The sequence below is a fragment of the Carassius auratus genome, chromosome 36 (genome assembly GCF_003368295.1).
Source record: "Carassius auratus strain Wakin chromosome 36, ASM336829v1, whole genome shotgun sequence".
In the NCBI taxonomy this organism is placed as follows: Eukaryota; Metazoa; Chordata; class Actinopteri; order Cypriniformes; family Cyprinidae; genus Carassius; species Carassius auratus.
This window is the reverse complement of record NC_039278.1, coordinates 19,978,283-19,996,244: the sequence shown is the minus strand read 5'-3', so window position 1 is coordinate 19,996,244 and position 17,962 is coordinate 19,978,283. Positions and strand designations below refer to the sequence as shown.

General features: G+C 39.4%; 1 protein-coding gene across 1 annotated transcript; it reads left to right on the top strand.

Moving 5' to 3' along the window:
* The first annotated feature begins 6,893 nt into the window (after positions 1-6,893).
* On the top strand, positions 6,894-8,949 carry LOC113055730 (gem-associated protein 6-like). Its single transcript, XM_026222119.1, has 2 exons — positions 6,894-7,079; positions 8,385-8,949. Exons 1-2 carry the CDS (start codon positions 6,952-6,954, stop codon positions 8,770-8,772), a joined length of 516 nt encoding a protein of 171 aa, XP_026077904.1. The 5' UTR covers positions 6,894-6,951; the 3' UTR covers positions 8,773-8,949.
* Positions 8,950-17,962: the final 9,013 nt, after the last annotated feature.

Below are 17,962 nucleotides of genomic sequence, written 5' to 3'. Positions count from 1 at the left end.
AAGCTGTTTTATTGACCTGATAAACCTTTCACATTCACCGAATCTGTCCAAATGTTTGTTTTTAAGAACTGAAAGGGTCTTTGTGGAACCAAGATAGAGAGAAAAACCACCTTTTATTTTTACGATTGTGTAAGCTGACGAAAGAGCTTATGATTCATGTAATCATACGAATGTCACGTCATTTAACCAACATCCGTTTAAAGCCAAGTGCTTGCAAACAAGTGAACAAACTAATCATAAATCACAGCCGAGAAGAAACACTGAACAGCATTTAGAGTTAAATCAGTTCAATTGTGATGGAAATTATAAGTTGTTATTTTTTTAATGTTTTGTTTATTAAAATGAATGAAAAACACTTTTAACACCCACTTTGAAAAAAATCAATATTGAAAATTCTGAAATGCCTACATGTTCTCAAAGATCAATGATTTTAAGCTATTAATTAAATCCTTTAAAACGACTAAATTAAATGCACGAGAGATTATTTAAATAATATCTTAAAATCTCATCTGGATTTCAAGCACACGTTTAGCTCAAAGGGTTTGTTTGATGAACAAGTCTCTGATTTAGAAGAAACACAAGAGAGCTTCAGATTCAGAATTCATTTACTTCCATATCAGCCTCGGCTGAAGCACACACACACACGCACACACACACACACACACACACACACACTTGAGAAACAGAGCAGATGACAGGAAGACACACACACACTCTCTGGATGTTTACTAGACCAAACCACAGACAGAGACTAAATGGGTTGAAAACAGTGTATTCTGGGAAAGCAGTGCTGAACGACAGCGCCACCTGCTGGAACAGCATCATCAGCGCATGAAGAACTCACACACACAGCAAAGCCTTTCACTTTTCATTTAATACACACAAACAAAACCTCAACCAATGTGTGTGTGTGTGTGTGTGTGTGTGTGTGTGAAGCACAACAATACAAGTACAAACCCCACAAACTCTCTCTAGATCTACAGAGAAATCAACTTAAAATACCCTTCCCCTCAACAGAGCTTCTGAATGATTACTCTAAGTGTGCTGCAGTAACAAACTGAGGTGATGGAGCAGATCAGCGTCAGTCGTCTCACTCTGGACTCTCACTCCCTGCCACGCTCCGAGAGACCGACCGACTGCAAAACACAAGAATCACCCATGCTGAGTGTGTGTGTGTGTGTGTGTGTGTGTGTGTGTGTGTCACTCCCGCTCCGCTCAACACACCTACCTCTGCTTCTGAGGTGAAGCTCTAGATTTGGAGAATTTGAAGCAGAAACGCCTCTGGAGTTTACTGAGCACAGGAAGTGTGCTGTTTGCATGCGACAGATGCAAACACATGCAGCTCAACATCTCATGATCACTCTGATACACCGATTTCTGCATTTCTGATTATTATCAATGTTGAAAAAAGTTTATTTTTGTGGAAAACGGTGCTACATTTTATTTTTCAGAGACTTTTTACAAACAATAAATTAATAATAATTATTCCAGTTTGGCCGCTAGTGTACGTATTACAGCAGAACTTGAAATTGATGTATATATACATATATTTGCATTATAGTCATAAAAAAATCACTGCAAAAAAAAATGCAAACAAGACTGTGTGTGTGTGTGTGTCTCTCTGTCTGTCTGTGTGTGTGTGTGTGTGTGTGTGTCTCTCTGTCTGTCTGTGTGTGTGTGTGTGTGTGTCAGTGAGTTTGTGTGTGTGTATGTGTGTGTGTTCTCACCTCCTAGCCGGAGAGCTGGTTTTGGATTTCCTGAATGATCCAGACCTACAGAAACAGATGTTGTGAATCAACACACACACACGGGTGAAGCGTAGCATCGTTACTGTTACCTGCTCCTGGGAGCCGAGCCGGAGCGAGATCTGGACCGAACGAAGCACAGAAACAATCAATCTCTTCAACTGCAGCACTACCTGATTACTATTGTTTTTATTAATATCTTGAATACGTTTTTATATTTTCATGTTAATTTTAAAGTTTTTGTATTTGTTATTTAATTATTTTTTAATATGTCTATATATTTTTTTGTTATTTTTAGTACAACTTGAACTGGGAAATGTTGCCTTCTTGCTGAAATGAAGTTTTTTTTTTTTTTTTTTAGATTTTATTTTATTTCTCTCACATCTCCCACACGCACACACTAGCATGCACTCACTCACACACACGCAGAACACTCGTTCACTCTCACACACACTAGCATGCATTCATCTCTCACATGCACAGTCGCTTACACGCACACACTAGCATGCACTCATCTCACACACACTCACTCACTCCCTCGCACGCACACACTAGCATACACACACACTCGCTCACTCTCTCGCATGCACTAGCATGCACTCATCTCACACGCACTAGCTCACTCTCTCGCATGCACACACTAGCATGCACTCACTCACACACACGCAGAACACTCGCTCACTCTCACACACACTAGCATGCACTCATCTCTCACATGCACAGTCGCTTACACGCACACACTAGCATGCACTCATCTCACACGCACTCGCTCACTCTCTCGCACGCACACACTAGCATGCACTCACTCACACAAACACACCAGCTTACACGCTCACACTAGCATGCACTCATTTCTCACACACACTCGCTCACTCCCTCGCACCCACACACTAGCATGCACACACACTTGCTCACTCTCTCGCACGCACACACTGGCATGCACACACACTCGCTCACTCTCTCGCATGCACTAGCATGCACTCATCTCACACAAACTTGCTCACTCTCTCGCATACACACACTAGCATGCACTCTCACACACACACGCAGAACACTTGTACACACTCTCACACAGTCACTCTAGCATGCACACACTAGCATACAGACACTCACACAAACACACACACATACTTGCTCACTCTCTCGCAAATACTTGCATGCATGCACACACACACACACACACAAACACACACACACTCTTGCACACTCTTATACTTTGTGTGTGTGAATGTGAGTGCATGCTAGTGTGTGCGTGTGAGAGAATGAGTGTGTGTGTGTGTGTGTGTGTGAGAGTGAGCGAGTGCATGCTAGTGTGTGCATGCGAGAGAATGAGTGTGTGTGTGTGTGTGCGTGTGTGAGTGAGTGCATGCTAGTGTGTGCTTGCGAGAGAGTGAGCGAGTGTGAGAGTGAGTGCATGCTTGTGTGAGCGTGTAAGCAAGTGTATGTGTGTGTGTGTGTGTGTGTGTGTGTGCGTGAGAGATGAGTGCATGCTAGTGTGTGCTTGCGAGAGAGTGAGTGTGTGTGAGAGTGAGTGCATGCTGGTGTGAGCGTGTAAGCGAGAGTGTGTGAGGGAGTGTGTGTGCATGCTAGTATGTGCGTGTGAGAGAGGGAGTGCATGCTAGTGTCTGCATGCGAGAGTAAGCAATTTTGCGTGAGCGTGTGAGTGCTTGCTAGTGTGTGTGAGTGCTTGCTAGTGTGTGCATGCACTCATACACACACACACACACACACACTTGTTCACACAAACAAACACACATTCTCACACTCACAGGTCTGTCACACACCTTCTCCCTCTGCTGCGAGAGCGCCCATATCTCCTCCCTCTGGACCGAGAGCGGGAGTGGGAGCGAGACCTGTCTAAATCCAGAAGAGATGAGCAGACGGCAGGAACAGAGGAGAGAGACGTGTCAGTGTCACAGATTGACTGATGCATGTGACCCTCAGGCACTGACCTCAACTGAACTAAACACTCACATTACAGTTTAACATTACAGCTAGAGAACAGAACAGAACAGGGCTGGCCATATGACAGTGTTTTAACCTATTCATTTCCATTAATCACTTTGTGAACTGATTCAAATTTTTAACCAAAATAAAAAACATCATTAACTGAAATATATATATATATATACACTGCAATTATAAAGAATAAAACTATATAGATATAAAAAAACTAGTAAAAATGACAAAAAATCTAAAACTTTAAAATGAAAATGGAGAACATAAAAACAAAAGCTACTTCGAAAAACAACAAAACCTGTAATAAACCTGTAACATTATCTCAATGATAGTAAAATTACACTCAAAAACTTTGCAAAAGTGTCAGTAAAAATATCTTTCCATTTTTTACTTTGCATTATTATATTTTTTTTAAGATAAGGGAAAATATTTCAATTAATTTACGCAATAATTATAATCTAAATAAATATTTTACTTTTTGCAATACAATTTTTTTATGCAACTGGCAACAATGATTAGTCAAAATTATTTATTTGATTAAAAATGCATTAGTAAGCTATAACTACATGAAATCCGTGAGTGTTATATCGCCCAGCCCTGGAACTCTCTAAAGCATCCAACAGATATTATAAAAGTTAACAGCATTAAACACTACGACTGCTTTGAGTTCAGGCAATGATATACAGAGAGACACATTAATTGGTACTTGAAATAAACCTTGCAACTTTGCAGGTCGACCCTCTTTGGAACCGAGGTCTAGCAGATTTAGACGATCTAGAAGTATCTATCATCAGCCGACCTCTGCATCTAGTCGTTCTCTTGGATTTCTAACGATGACCGCACTGACAGCCAAATCGCTTGATTGAGACTTGATGGAAGTGTGCAAGGCGCTTTTTCTGCCGAAGTCTCGATGCTCTCGTATCAATGCCAAGGCACAAATCGCTAGCCGAAATTACATGGATTGCATCTCTCATCTGGTTTGGGTTGGGGGAGGGGCTATGAATAGTTAAGTAGCAGTGGGAGGAGCCTCAGCGAAGGGGTGTGGCTGCTCGTGCCCCGGTCATATGGGATTTGTCTGCTCATATCCCGAATGATTTGATTGACTTTCACTGCACTCCTAAAGTTGTTGACTCCAGTAATCAGCACGTGCTGCTGCTGTGGGATTACAGTATCGAGGCGTGCTCAGAGACACACTGAACGAGTGATGAATCCTCAGCATCAGGTCAGGAGTCACTCACTTTCCATCCAGGCCCCTGACGGCGTCCTCAGCGTCTCTGGGATCCTCAAACTCCACGAAGGCGAATCCCGGCGGGTTGCGAGCGATCCACACCGTCCTCAGCGGCCTGTAGTAACTGAACGCTTCCCGGCCCCGGTGCCCAGGTTACCCACATACACCTTCGTCTCTGAGAGAGGAGACAGACCTCACATCTCATCTGTCACTACACTTCAACAGAGAAGAGATTATACTGCTGCTACAACTCACATCACATCATGCACACACAGGATTTTAATTTAGATTAATGGTATTTTTTATTATAAATAAATAAGGCTGCATTTATTTGATCAAAAATACAGGAAAAAATTTTAATATTGTGAAATAATATTAGAGTCTAAAACAGCTGTTTTCTGTGTGAATCTGTGTTAAAGTGTAATGTATTTCTGTGATGCTCCGCTGTATTTTCAGCATCATTCCTCCAGTCTTCAGTGTCACATGATCTTCAGAAATAAATGTTCTGCTACTTCAGATTTTATACTTTTTTTCAGGATTCTTTGATGAATAAAAAGTTAAAGAGAATATTATTTATTTAACATTTAAATATTTTCTAACAATATACACTAGAGTTCAAGAGTTTGGGGTCAGTACATTTTTATTCTTTCTTTTTTTGAAACTTTTATTCAGCAACGTTAAATTGTTAAGAAGTGATAGCAAAGATATAAATTATTAGAAAATAATTATATTTGAATAAATGCTGTTCTTTTTAACTTTTTATTCATCAAAGAATCCTGAAAAAAATATTAAAAACTTGATTAAAAATTCTAATAATAAATCATATTATTCTGATTTCTGAAGATCATGTGACACTGAAGACTGGAGGAATGATGCGGAAAATACAGCGGAGCATCACAGAAATACATTACACTTTAACACAGATTCACACAGAAAACTATTATTTTATAATGTAATAACATTTTGCAAAATTACTGTTTTTTTCTGTATTTTTTTTATTTTTATAAAAAAAGTCTTACTGATTCCAAACTTTTTAACAGTAGTGTGTATATATATATATATATATATATATATATATATATATATATATATAACATTTTTTCAGCTTTTATTTTTAATATTCATTTTAAAAATATTGTTGTGTGCTTGTATCATTTATTATTAACTTTAATATTTCTATCTAGCTTTAATTTATTTATTTTAGTTTAAGTTAACATTTATATTTTATTTCAGCATTATTTAAATGAATTAAATTAGATTTGTAATAGTTTTCGTTAAAAGCAACGATGAGTCTAGAACCCTCCATATTTAACGAAAATGTAAGCTTGAACTAAACACTTTAAGCACCTAACGTTTAACTGACTGTAATTATCAAAATCTCATTTCATTTATAAAATACAGAGCAAAATGTAATAAAAGACCTACTGAGCTATAACCCAACAAACTAATTCTTCAACGTATAATCTGCATTTAAACTAAGTAAGTTATGGTCATTACTAGAAGTATTAATTATAAGGATGATTATTAGCGCGCCAGGGTTAGCAGCTAGTGCCAAACACATCAAAGCTCTACAATAACAGCCGCGTTTCACACGAGATGTAACGGGAGATTTTGTTTAATTTCCGTGATTAATCAGACTCACCGCCTCCGTGTCGCCCTTGCCGCGACATAATGAAGAAATCCTGACAGAAACAAACAGCCGCCTGTTAACGGACGACGCTCCTGCGCAGTGCTGAAAACTACAATTCCCATAATGCCCCTGTCCCGATCTCTAACTGCGCGCTTATTCTCATTAATTTATTTTGATTTGTTAGGCTCATTTTTTTTTATATATATCCCGTACGCTATCTATGTGATTTAAAAATATTAATAAATTGTAAAAGAAAATCTCTGTGACCCAGCCAATCGCACGAGCGCTTACGGCAGTGACGTCACACGCATTCTGCGCGCGGCGCGGGGTGAAGATGAAGTCGCACACGGACGGATCAGCGGTGATCGAGTGATCGGTGTTCCGCGGAGATGCTGCGGTGGAGCTCCAGGAATCCTCGACACTGGCACGAGTTCATCAATCATGAGGTCTGCGTCACGGCGGGAGATCAGCAGCGCTTCGAGGGACGCGTGTTCACCGTGGACCCCGTCTCCGCCAGGTACAACTCAGAAACAACAGTAAAACAGCGGAACTCTCTCAACACGATTCTACGTTCAGTTTGGGTTCTTTTTATGGTGTTCTAATGATTTATAACGGTTATATATTTGTAACTTAATGTGAAACATAGTCCTGTAAATGCATTTTAAAGGTTAGGGCTTCTGGAAACACTTTCACTCAAATGAATCGGTGAGTCACATGGGTTTTTGAGTGACGAGGTGAATCATTTGCGTTGGGGATAGTTATGAATCTTGAAGTGAATCATTTGGGATTTGAATCGTAAGGGGAACCGTTTGGATTTGTAATCATGAGGTGGAAAGCAGGGGCGGAGCGGGGGGGTGGCTAATGGGGCTTAAGCCCCGAATGTTTTGTCAAAAGCCCCGAATCTTTTAGCTTTTTTAAAATAACTTCAACTTTGTTTCATTTCCTCTCAGTCTCTCAGACTGGAGCGGCAAAAAAAAAGAAACAAAAGCTCTATTACTGTGCGTTGTGGCGGACGGTAAAGCATCACGCATCACTTCGCTTGTTTGCCAACTGCTGATAAAAACTAACGAAGAAGAATATAAATCATCTTCTTCGTCGTTGTCATTAGGGGCTGGTGGGCTTTTTATTTCACCGCCGTCGCAGCGAGCTCACTGACTAACCGCCTGAAATTAACATTATGGACATAACAATTTTTTTTTAAAAGGAACTCGTAACAGCAAACCTCACCGGCCAGAGAGAGATTCAAAAGCAATATATCCCAATGTATCAAATGCTAAGTTATTTCAGGGCATGTTTTACAACTGTTCTCGGCACATTAGTGGGATAAGAAGATAGATTAATTGAGAAATATAGCTGGAGAACAATTAAATACAAAATAGTTTGTAGGCTCTACTGGGTGAATATTTTTTTTTTCTGAGTAACCATCATTTTCCCAGATAGTGTATAGATTTTTAGGCATTCTGTTATCTCAAACAGCCTGAAAAATAGTGCATTTAGCTGACATAAATGGGGGGAAAAAATCTCCCCTGCGGAGTACACCCCTGCAGCCCCCTAGGTTTGGGCTAAGCCCCGAATGTTTACATCTTCTGGCTCCGCCCCTGGTGGAAAGTATGCCCTTAAATGATGCATTATGAGTCATTAGACGAATTATTCAGAGGTTTGAATCATTGTGAATTATAAAGTTAATAATTTGCGTTTTAAAACATGAGGTGAATCGTTTGAATCATGTGGTGAATCACTTAGGGTTTTGAATCACTATGAATCAATAGCGTTTTAAAACATGAGGTGAATCATCTGGTGTTCTGCTCTTGTGTGTCTGCAGTGTGGTGCTGCTGAGCGTCCAGGAGAACGAGTGTCCGTCGGTGAGGGTGATTCTGGGTCACGCGGTGACCGATGTCCAGATCCTCAGGAGAGGAACAGAGGAAACGGAGCGTCAGATGAAGAGCGTCTTCCTGCCGGACCGAGCACAGGTTCTCAGCGCGGAGGAGCTGAAGTCTCGGCGGGAGAGTGTGCGTCTGTGGCTGGAGAAGAACCGAGTCCCGGTGACTGAAGACGGGGAGCTTCTGTGTGTGGCGAACGCTCTGACCATCAGCGCCCCCTACAGGCCTGGAGACTGCAGCAGCGCCAACGAGATCATCCTGTCTCGCATCCAGAGTCTAGTGGAGAGCATCCCTGGAGCAGAACAACCCTCAGCACAGACACATCAGTGAAGAAGAGCTTCTGTGTTTATAAGCTCTAGATTCATGGAACACTCAGTCATTGGATGTTTGATCGTTTTGAATGTTATAATAAATGTTTCCTGATGCATAAACCAAGGCTGTGCTCATAATGGAAGAGAAATGAATCTTTCTGAAACTGAACCATTTGTAAAATGAACTCAGCCCAAAGGTGCATAAAAACACCTTTTACAAACACATCGCATAGCTTACTGAAATAACAAATCATTAAATTCTGTTAAATATGAAGTGTCTGGATGTGTTCTTAATATCTAGGGCTTGTATCATTTGCTTAATAACCCCACTTTGACTCTGATACAGTCATGGTCAGAGGAATCACACTTCAACATAATCATAATCATACCAGTGTTTGATATGAAAGCCGTTTCATGAGGAACAGTGCTGGGTCTCTTGATCTGATCCAGTTCTCTTGTCTCTGTCGTGTACAGCGCTACAGAAACACGGACGTCTCGCGGCTGGCATACAGTGGTACAAACACTTTTATTCCCTTGTTTTAAGGCAGCGATCGTTGCATCTTTACATATTAACAAAACAAGAAGTGATTGAGAAAATAAAAGTTCTGACGCACAGAGAACGATCACGCGTGTGTTTCTCGAAGGTTTCTCCAGTACCTCTTTGGTGTGAGGGTACCTTAAACCCGGGCTCAGAGTCCAGAGCGGGCGGGTGTTTGCGTGACCCCAGCGGGGGGGAGAAGGCCTGGCTGGGTTCGGAGCGGCGTCCCGGTGGAGGCAGGTGCAGTGGGGAGCTGGAGAACACGTCTGGGGTCCGAACCGGCTAGAATAATTATCTACTGGTCAGAAGTTTGGAATCATTACTTTTTTATGTTTTTGAAAGAAGTCTCTTCTGTTCACCAACGCTGTATTTATTTAATCAGAAATGCAGTAAAAACAGAGAAATATTATTCCAGTGTAAATCATCTGTTTTCTGAGTGAATCTGTGTTAACCTGTAATTTATTTCTGTGATGCTCCGCTGTATTTTCAGCATCATTCCTCCAGTCTTCAGTGTCACATGATCTTCAGAAATCAGAATAATATGATTATTTACTGCTCAGTGTTGATAATAATGCACTAATGATTTACATTAGAATAATATTTCACTATTTTTAAAGTATTTTTGACCAAATAAATAAAGCCTCAGTGAGCAGATGAGCCTCTCATTTGTCCCACACTTTGACAGAACACAGCAGAAGCATCACTCCTCTGATTGAGAGGTGTACAGGAGTGGTGGGATGCGGTCGTCACGGCGACGGCGGTCACCTTCACATCCTGAATGCTGCGAGGCTGAGCCTGACAGAGAGGATCAGCCCCTCGATGTACTGCAGCTCCTGCTGGGACGACAGCTTCACACACACACACACACACACACACACACACACACACGCTGAAACCCATTGGCTCGACACACAGCAGATCGGTCCAGTCATAAGACACATACTCTTATGATATTTCAACATCTGACAATCATTTCAACAGAAATTAATTATGCATTGAGAAGTAATCTGGCATGGTTTCTGTCATCAATATGCATCAGCAAAAATCATCAGCATAAACAAAGGAATCAGGGGCGGATCTACCGGGGTGGCATAGGGCAAATGCCACCCTAAAAGAAAGCCTTGCCACCCCTTCTGCCACCCCAGTTGGCAGCAACAAATTAAAGGTTATGGCCAATTTGAAAATTTACGAGCGCGAATCTTTCATGATTTGTGATCCCCCTCCGAACTCCCGAACTGACTCAAATGTTTCGCGAACCCGCTACGAACTCCCAAAATGACTCAAATGATTCGCGATCTCGCTACGAACTCCCAAACTGACTCAAATGATTCGCGATCCCCGAACTGACTCAAATGTTTCGCGAACCCGCTACGAACTCCCAAAATGACTCAAATGATTCGCGATCTCGCTACGAACTCCCAAACTGACTCAAATGATTCGCGATCCCCAAACTGACTCAAATGATTCGCGATCTCGCTACGAACTCCCGAACTGACTCAAATGATTCGCGCTCCGGACTGACTCAAATGATTCGCGAACTCGCTACGAACTCCCGAACTGACTCAAATGATTCGCGCTCCGAACTGACTCAAATGATTCGCGCTCCCGCTACGAACTCCCAAATTGACTCAAATGATTCGCGCTCCGAACTGACTCAAATGATTCGCGATCTTGCTACGAACTCCCGAACTGACTCAAATGATTCGCGCTCCGAACTGACTCAAATGATTCGCGAACTCGCTACGAACTCCCGAACTGACTCAAATGATTCGTGCTCCGAACTGACTCAAATGATTCGCGATCTCGCTACGAACTCCCGAACTGACTCAAATGATTCGCGCTCCGAACTGACTCAAATGATTCGCGATCTCGCTACGAACTCCCGAACTGACTCAAATGATTCGCGCTCCGAACTGACTCAAATGATTCGCGATCTCGCTACGAACTCCCAAATTGACTCAAATGATTCGCGCTCCGAACTGACTCAAATGATTCGCGATCTCGCTACGAACTCCCGAACTGACTCAAATGATTCGCGCTCCGAACTGACTCAAATGATTCGCGAACTCGCTACGAACTCCCGAACTGACTCAAATGATTCGCGCTCCGAACTGACTCAAATGATTCGCGAACTCGCTACGAACTCCCGAACTGACTCAAATGATTCATGCTCCGAACTCCCGAACTGACTCAAATGATTCGCGAACACGCTACGAACTTCCAAACTGACTCAAATGATTCGCGAACCAGCTACGAACTCCAAAACTGACTCAAATGATTCATGCTCCGAACTCCCAAACTGACCTATATACATACATATACATAGAGGAGAGCGGGGTCGAAAGTAACGTGGGACGAAAGTAACAAAGCCTCTTTTCTCTGAGCCTCTTTCTGCAATTGTATTCCTAGCTATGATGGCATATTCAGCATGCAATCCTTGACGGAGCTGAGAAACATCACATGATTTCCTCATCGTTTCCCAAAGTCATGTCCGTAAAACTGTTTTCGAGTACAAAAAGTAAATTATTGAAGCGGTAATTTTTTCAAATTAGTCGTGTTGTTTTTCTTGTTTCATGTGTCACAGTAATGATCAATCTACAGCTTTAACACATCCTAAAGTTTGCATTTTCAGACTTTTTCAGTATAAAATAAAATCAGGTTTAAATGTCAAGAGTTCCTGTCGGGACGAAAGTAACAGTTGTTACTTTTGTCCCGCTACAGTGACAAAAAGTATTTATTTTGTTCCAGTGCATGCTATATTGTGAATTTCTGTGTCTTGCATCATTTCTTACAAATGTTTATGTCATATTATACCAAAAGAATATGTCTGAGTGAGGGTCAGAAAGACACACAGAGGTCTGGTTTTATCCAGATGTTTTTGAGAGGGCATTTCTGGACATAGAGGAACATCACTCTCTTGGCAGCTGCTACGTCACATTTATAATTAGGTTTTAGCCGTATCTTAGCTTTTACACCTCCACCTATGAATTTGCAGTGTTTCCAGATGTTTTAATGCACATTTTCAATTTAAGTATAAAAACAACTTGATGGAAACATAAATAGGCCTACTGTTACATTGTTTAGAGTTTTTTATTATGCTAATCTAATTAAATCTTTGTCAATTTCAATGTATTTTTATAAAACATTTTTTTCAACAGAATGTACAGTTAAAAAAAATACAGTCAGGTTTTTAGACATCTGATGACACTTAAATTTAAAGTGAAAATAGGAAAATGTAATTAAATTTTTTTTTGGCAAAGATAAAGCACAAAATATTTTTGCAGTTACATATTAACAAGGTCAAAATCAGTTATACTTAAGAAAAATAAGAGTAACAGAAAATAAATCTAGTTTATATTGTTACTTTGGTCCCAACAGATGGGGTCGAAAATAACAATGTGCATTTTATGTTCAAAGTGAAATTATACGGAAGTCTTTCTAAATTTCTACAAAAAACCACCTGGTATTGATAGACCACACTTCTGAGTTACTGGCCACAACAGAAATATATCTCTGTCTACAACATTATCTTTTAAAATGATGTTTTTCTGCTCCCCACTACTCTCGAACTGATTCAAATGATTCGCGAAGCCGCTCCGAACTCCCGAACTGATGCAAATGATTCGCGCTCCGAACTGACGCAAATGATTCGCGCTCCGTATTGACGCAAATGATTCGCGCTCCGAAATGACTCAAATGATTCGCGAACTCGCTACGAACTCCCGAACTGACGCAAATGATTCGCGCTCCGTACTGACGCAAATGATTCGCGCTCCGAACTAACTCAAAAAAATTCGCGCTCCAAACCGACTCAAATGATTCGCGAACTCGCTACGAACTACCGAACTGACTCAAATGATTCGCGAACTCGCTACGAACTGATTCAAATGATTCGCGAACTCGCTACGAACTCCCGAACTGACTCAAATGATTCGCGACCATCTAGGGACTTGCACCCTAAAAATATATTACCAGCCACCAGCTTTTAGGTACTCAAAAGCACACAGTTTCGTTATCAGCAAATAACTGGACAGAGTCATGGGTTCAAAAAAAAAAAAAAAACACCCCTCAGAGGAGCAGTATACACAAAAGCACAAAAAAGAAAAAGAAAAAAAGGTCAAGAGACAGCAATGGTAAATCACAAAAAAAAAAAAAAATCAAAATAACACACACACTCCAAACACCTTCATCAACACAACCATACAGGGCTGAAGGACATCTACTTCGGGCACCTCTGGCTTGAAGTGACCTCCAAAGAAAACAAAAATAAACTCCACTCAATACTCACACCACACCACACCGGTGAAATACACCACGCTTAAATGAACGGGAGACCCAACTACCACAGCCCTAGAGCACCCGCCTCAGTGACCATCAGCTCCTGCATAGAAATACAAAAGTAAGCAATCAATACAATAACCAATGTCACGATCAACATAATACAAAACAAGAATTTAATAAAACGTAAATCTTTTTGTAATTCTATTTTGTTAATGATTAATAATGTTAAAACCATGTCTGAATTAACATAAATTGGCAAATGGGAATGGGTCAAATTTAAAGTAAAAAAAAAATTCCGATTAAAGAAGGCAAACAAATTGCAAATGCTAGAAAATTTAGGCAGACAACAATTTTATCAAGACTAAATTATTTCAGTAATAAAGACATACTTAGTAAGAGTGAGGAAAAAGAACTTCATACTCTTCAATCAGAGTTAGATGATTTTTATACAGAAAAGGCTAAAGGAGCATTCATACGATCTAGAGGGGAAAAAAATCTTCATATTTCTTTAATTTAGAAAAAAAAAAACAAGCTTTGAAAACTATTAATGGACTTAGCATTGATAATTGTATAAGCCAAGAAAAAACACAAATTGATGACTACATATATTCCTTCTATAACGATTTATATAAATCTAACTTTTCAGAAAGCGATTGTGATCTCTTCTTTTCCTTTTTAAAAGATAGAGATAAATTATTTTTTAGACAATTGGTGACTAATAACTCTTTTATGTAATGATTTCAAACCTCTCTCTTATGTTTTTGCAAATAGACTAAAAAAGGGTATTGGTGAAATTATCAGTGAAACACAATCGGCTTTTATCAAAGGGAGAAGTATTCACAGTCATATTAGACTAGTTCTTGATATGCTTGATTATAACTTTTTAATTCCTCAGACAAGCTTACTTCTATTTCTAGATTTCTTCAAGGCATTTGATACCCTTGAACACTCCTTTTTGTTTAGATCATTAGATCCTTACTTGCACCAAAAAGTAATGCATTACTGTTAAAAGTAACTTTTTAGTTACTTTTTTAGAGAACTTTCTTTAATGTTCCCATTAATGCGCTTTTATGCCTTATGGTCAAACACAAAGTAAAACAGAAAGTAATTTTTAAACACTATTTTGATTAAGTCAGACCAGCACAAACTGAATATTGTATATCACAAGGATTTCTGAAATAAATAACAAAACACCTGAATAATATATTCAGAATCAAAAACTAAAGTTCTGCATCATAAAAGCTGTTGTGTTGAGCCCTTAAAAATGTTCCTTTCACAGCTTAAGTATGAAAACTATCAACAATGGACAACATAACACAAAACATTTTGAAATAAATAAATAAAGCAATCTGAATTATTCAGAATCAATTTCGAGAAACATACATATACATACTCTCGAACTGATTCAAATGATTAGCGAAGCCGCTCCGAACTCCCGAACTGACTCAAATGATTCGCGCTCTGAACTGACGCAAATGATTCGCGAACTCGCCAAGAACTCCCGAACTGACTCAAATGATTCGCGAACTCGCTACGAACTCCCGAACTGACTCAAATGATTCGCGCTCCGAACTGACGCAAATGATTCGCGAACTCGCCACGAAATCCCGAACTGACGCAAATGATTCGCCCTCCGAACTGACGCAAATGATTCGCGAACTCGCCACGAACTCCCGAACTGACTCAAATGATTCGCGAACTCGCTACGAACTCCCGAACTGACTCAAATGATTTGCGAACCCGCTACGAACTCCCGAACTGACTCAAATGATTCGCGCTCCGAACTGACTCAAATGATTCACGAACTCGCTATGAACTTTGTAACTGACTCAAATGATTCGCGAACTCGCCACGAACTTTCGAACTGACTCAAATGATTCGCGAACTCGCCACGAACTCCCGAACTTACTCAAATGATTCGCGAACTTGCTACGAACTCCCGAACTGACTCAAATGATTCGCGAACTTGCTACGAACTCCGGAACTGACTCAAATGATTCGCGAACCCACTACGAACTCCCGAACTGACTGAAATGATTCGCAATAAATAAATTAAATAAATAAAATACATTTATTGAAATAAATAAATGAAAGCAATCTGAATTATTCAGAATCAATTTCGAGAAACATAAATACACATACTCTCGAACTGATGCAAATGATTCACACTCCGAACTATATAAACACTTTAAGATAATATAGGCATAGACATTTTTGGCAGAACCTTTACTATAAGCCAATTTGCAGATGACACTCTTTTATTTCTTAAAAATAAAGAGGTACTTCCAGTAGTTATTGAAAAAAATTATGTTTTCTCAAAGGTATCAGGCCTGATTCTAAACTTTAAAAAATGTGAATTAATGGCAATCCATAATTGTAACTTAGACGTTATAGAGGGCATTCCAGTAAAAAAGGAGGTTAAGTATTTAGGGGTTATGATTACAAATAATGTTGTTAATAGAGAACATTCAAATTTTAACTCTAAAATAGAAAGTATGAAGACCTCGAGACCTACATTGGGTAGAATTCTATTAACTAAACTGAGGGAATATCCAAACTTATTTACTTATCTCAAGCCTTGTATACTGCCCCGAGATTAATTAAATTGGTGAATTCAATCTTATTTAAATTTATTTGGAAAAATAACACACATTATTTACGTAAATTTCATATGGTAAAAGAGTATGAACATGGAGGTTTGAGAGCCATTGACTTTGAATCTCTTCTTGGTACATTCAGAATAAAATGCTTGAAAGAGTGTTTAACAAAGTCACACTCGATATGGTACCATATTCCTAACCACATTTTTTAAAAAATTGGCTGCCTTGATTTTGACTTGAGATGTGATCTCGACCCTTGTAAAATTCCTCTGAAGGTATCTAATTTTCATAAACAAGTACTGTTATTTTGGAAAATGATATTTACCCATAACTTTTCCCCTCACAACTTCACTCTTTGGAACAATAGGGCTGTAATTATTAATAGAAAATCTCTGTTTACAAGTGATTGGTATAGCCAAGGTATTTTTTTATTCATGATTTGTTAGATGATAATGGCTTTTTCTTATCTTATATTGATTTCATTAGTAAGTACAGAGTTAAAATTAAATTAAAAGGTTATAATAAGGTATGCAATGCTATACCTACTGGATTGTTAAGAATAATCCAAAGTAGTTTTTCTGATCTTTTATCTAGACCAGTAGTTTCTCTTCCCTCTTTGAAAATATGTAATATTGACCTCTTAGACTATAAGTGTAATAACAAACTTATTTATAAAGAACTTAAACGTATCATCACTGGTGATTATAAATGTTATTTTCTGGGAGATGTTGAAACCTCAGTAAAGCACAAAGCTTTTATCCGTTATATGGTTTACCCAGTTGCTCCAAAGGTCAAGGAGACTCATTATAAAATTATGTTTAGGATGTATCCAGTTTAGTGACTTTATACAAAAACGATTTCATTTCAATGTGGATCCTTGTGGTTTCTGCTCTTCATTTCCTGAAACACTTGATCACCTTTTCTTTTACTGTGAGGTTTCTTCTAAATTTTTGGTTTGATATACATAGCATAGACAGTTTCTCCTATAACCCAGCAAGATGTGCTCTTTTTTAAATGTGATTTAAATTCATCCTTCTCTGATGTTGTGAATTGTTTTGTTGATGGGTAAATATCATATCTTATGTACCTGTCTTATGTAAATTAAGCAATAAAAAAATAAATAAATAAATAAAAACCCCAAACTAGCGGCACATCAAAGTGGTCCAACTCATTTGCATGCTACCAGCGCCAACAATAATATTTATAGTCATATCCCATGCAAAAAGATCAAACGCAAACACTTACACATACCTTTTCTCCTGCAGCACATCGAGCCGGAAATAACAAACCAATAAAGCATCACAGTCCCGCCCACAGCTGAGAGAGCTCTGGTGCCGGAAGTAAATTTCCCATTAAAATCCGTATCTAAAGAGTTTTAGAGCATGTGTGAGGATAACCAGCTACGGCTGAACTCATAAGCATATAACAGATAATTTCAAGTGAAAAAATTAAGACAAAATCCAAAAAAAGTCAAAGGTACAAGACTGTGTACATATTTATATTTCGAGCGCAGGAACTACTCATCCCATAAACCACCCGCGCCTCATTGAATTCGGACTGAAGCCCACAACCGTGAACATAGACAGTAGAAGAAATGGACACAGCGACCCCATTGGAACTCAATTGAGACAAGTGAAGCCCATTTTTAGCGTTTTTTTAGCACTTCCGTTTCTAATGCACAGACTCAAACTAAGCTTGATGACGTCAGAAACCTGTCTGACAGATGTAAAATCTTCTAGTATCTGTGCGTTGCAAACTGCCATCGTTAATCTTGCAGAGACGGCGAGCTT